Source organism: Cyprinodon variegatus, unplaced genomic scaffold, assembly GCF_000732505.1.
Source record: "Cyprinodon variegatus isolate N-32 unplaced genomic scaffold, C_variegatus-1.0 Scaffold424, whole genome shotgun sequence".
In the NCBI taxonomy this organism is placed as follows: Eukaryota; Metazoa; Chordata; class Actinopteri; order Cyprinodontiformes; family Cyprinodontidae; genus Cyprinodon; species Cyprinodon variegatus.
In genome coordinates, this window is record NW_015150877.1 from 155,828 (window position 1) to 157,405 (window position 1,578).

Here is a 1,578-nt window from a genome sequence, read left to right on the forward strand (position 1 = left end):
CTGCCTAGTATTGCCTAATGGTAAATCCCCGCCTGCATGGCAGCATAACGAGGAAGTGGCAGGTCTAACAACTGGAGGGAAACAAACTCACTCACCCTCAAATCCCTCAGCTTTGGTAATATGTTCTATCAGAACATCCACGGCCTCTGATCCGAGGAAACAGTCGCTGTGGGACCTGAGGTGGACCAGACGGCGCTTCACCGTCACATTAGACCTGAGGTAGGAGATGAGGCTGCTCCACATGGACGACGCCTGCGTTGGTTTAACAGCCACTACTGGAGCTGAGAGGAAAAAAGTACCACAGGAACAGGGTATTTTTTCCATTATGCAAAATTTCATGTAATCATTTATTTTTTAACTATAAAAAATATAATAAAGATTGAATAATTAATCAATCATATATTTTACTGTCCTAATATAGGACTGATTTATGAAACATTGAGATCAAAGCTCCTAGGATTATACAGAAGTATTCTTTCAGTATTTAGCATAACTTGAAAAACTCGATGACAAAAAACCAAAAGTTTTGAATAAACTTCGAATGCGTTTTTTTTTACTGCAAACAACTATAGGAGCTCATCGAAAGCAAGGTAAATGTTCAGCATTTTGCCTAATATTACTTAAATAATGAAAATGCAATGATTAAATTTCTAACAACATACAGCAGCTCCTGGGAATGTGTGGCGAGTCGACTTTCCATAAATTAGGTCAGTTTGAGACACTGGTGAAAATAAAACTGTAATTCTTGTTTAAAAACATGTTTGGACTTAATTTGTATGTCTGGAAAAAAAGCCGCTTTAATAAGGCTGTAAAATAACTAAAGTGGAAAGGATCTGTGAATACTTTACAGACGCATTGCATCTATGGAACATTATCTCAATAAAAAAAGCATATAGTATCAGATTTAATGTAAAGAAAAATAGATTCAAACAAATATTAGTTTTAACGCCCTTCTGTTAACATTGAAAAGCTTCGCAGATTTAAACACATCTTAAAACTTTCTCTATAGTTATGAGGAACCATTGTGGAAGGTCTAAAGAGCAGCAGATTTCAGTCCACTGAGATGATGTTTAAGCGGTTAATGTCCGCTTTGTTTCAGGAGTCTTTACATTAAACACATTAACATGCCAGTTGTCTCACATGTCCTGGATCCGTCTGTATGAAGCTTTGACTCCAGCTATGGTTGACGTTTTCTTAACCGTCTCAGAAACTCTCATGTGGGCTTTTCTTCACATCTACATCCTGCAGTTATGCAAGTTACTTTTCACCGTTTTTCTACTAGTTTTTCCCTCCACTCAATTTTCTATTAGGACATCCAGAAAGTGCTCTCAGTAAAACTCATCTTCTTTATCAATTACCCTGATTAGGGGTTTAAAATGTCTGTCTATCTTCCTCCCTTTTTTGCCATTTTCTTTCTTTAAAAGTATATATTTTTTATTTTGCTTGATGAAAATCCAAATGTTTTAAAAGCTGCAGGTTTTATGGGCTGTAAACTATGATCATCTGTCAGCCTCAGCAGATGGCCGCTCACACTGAGCCTGGTTCTGCTGGAGGTTTCTTCCTGTTCAAAGGGAGTTT

The 1,578-nt window shown here is 37.2% G+C and overlaps 1 protein-coding gene across 1 annotated transcript in view; it reads right to left on the reverse strand.

Annotated features, from left to right (window-relative positions):
• LOC107093433 overlaps positions 1–1,578 on the reverse strand; it is a 19,403-nt gene that overhangs the window by 11,401 nt on the left and 6,424 nt on the right. Inside the window, exon 2 of the mRNA XM_015388482.1 lies at positions 96–281. Within this exon, the coding sequence (XP_015243968.1) occupies positions 96–281 (186 nt within the window). The remainder of the gene's footprint in view (positions 1–95; positions 282–1,578) is intronic.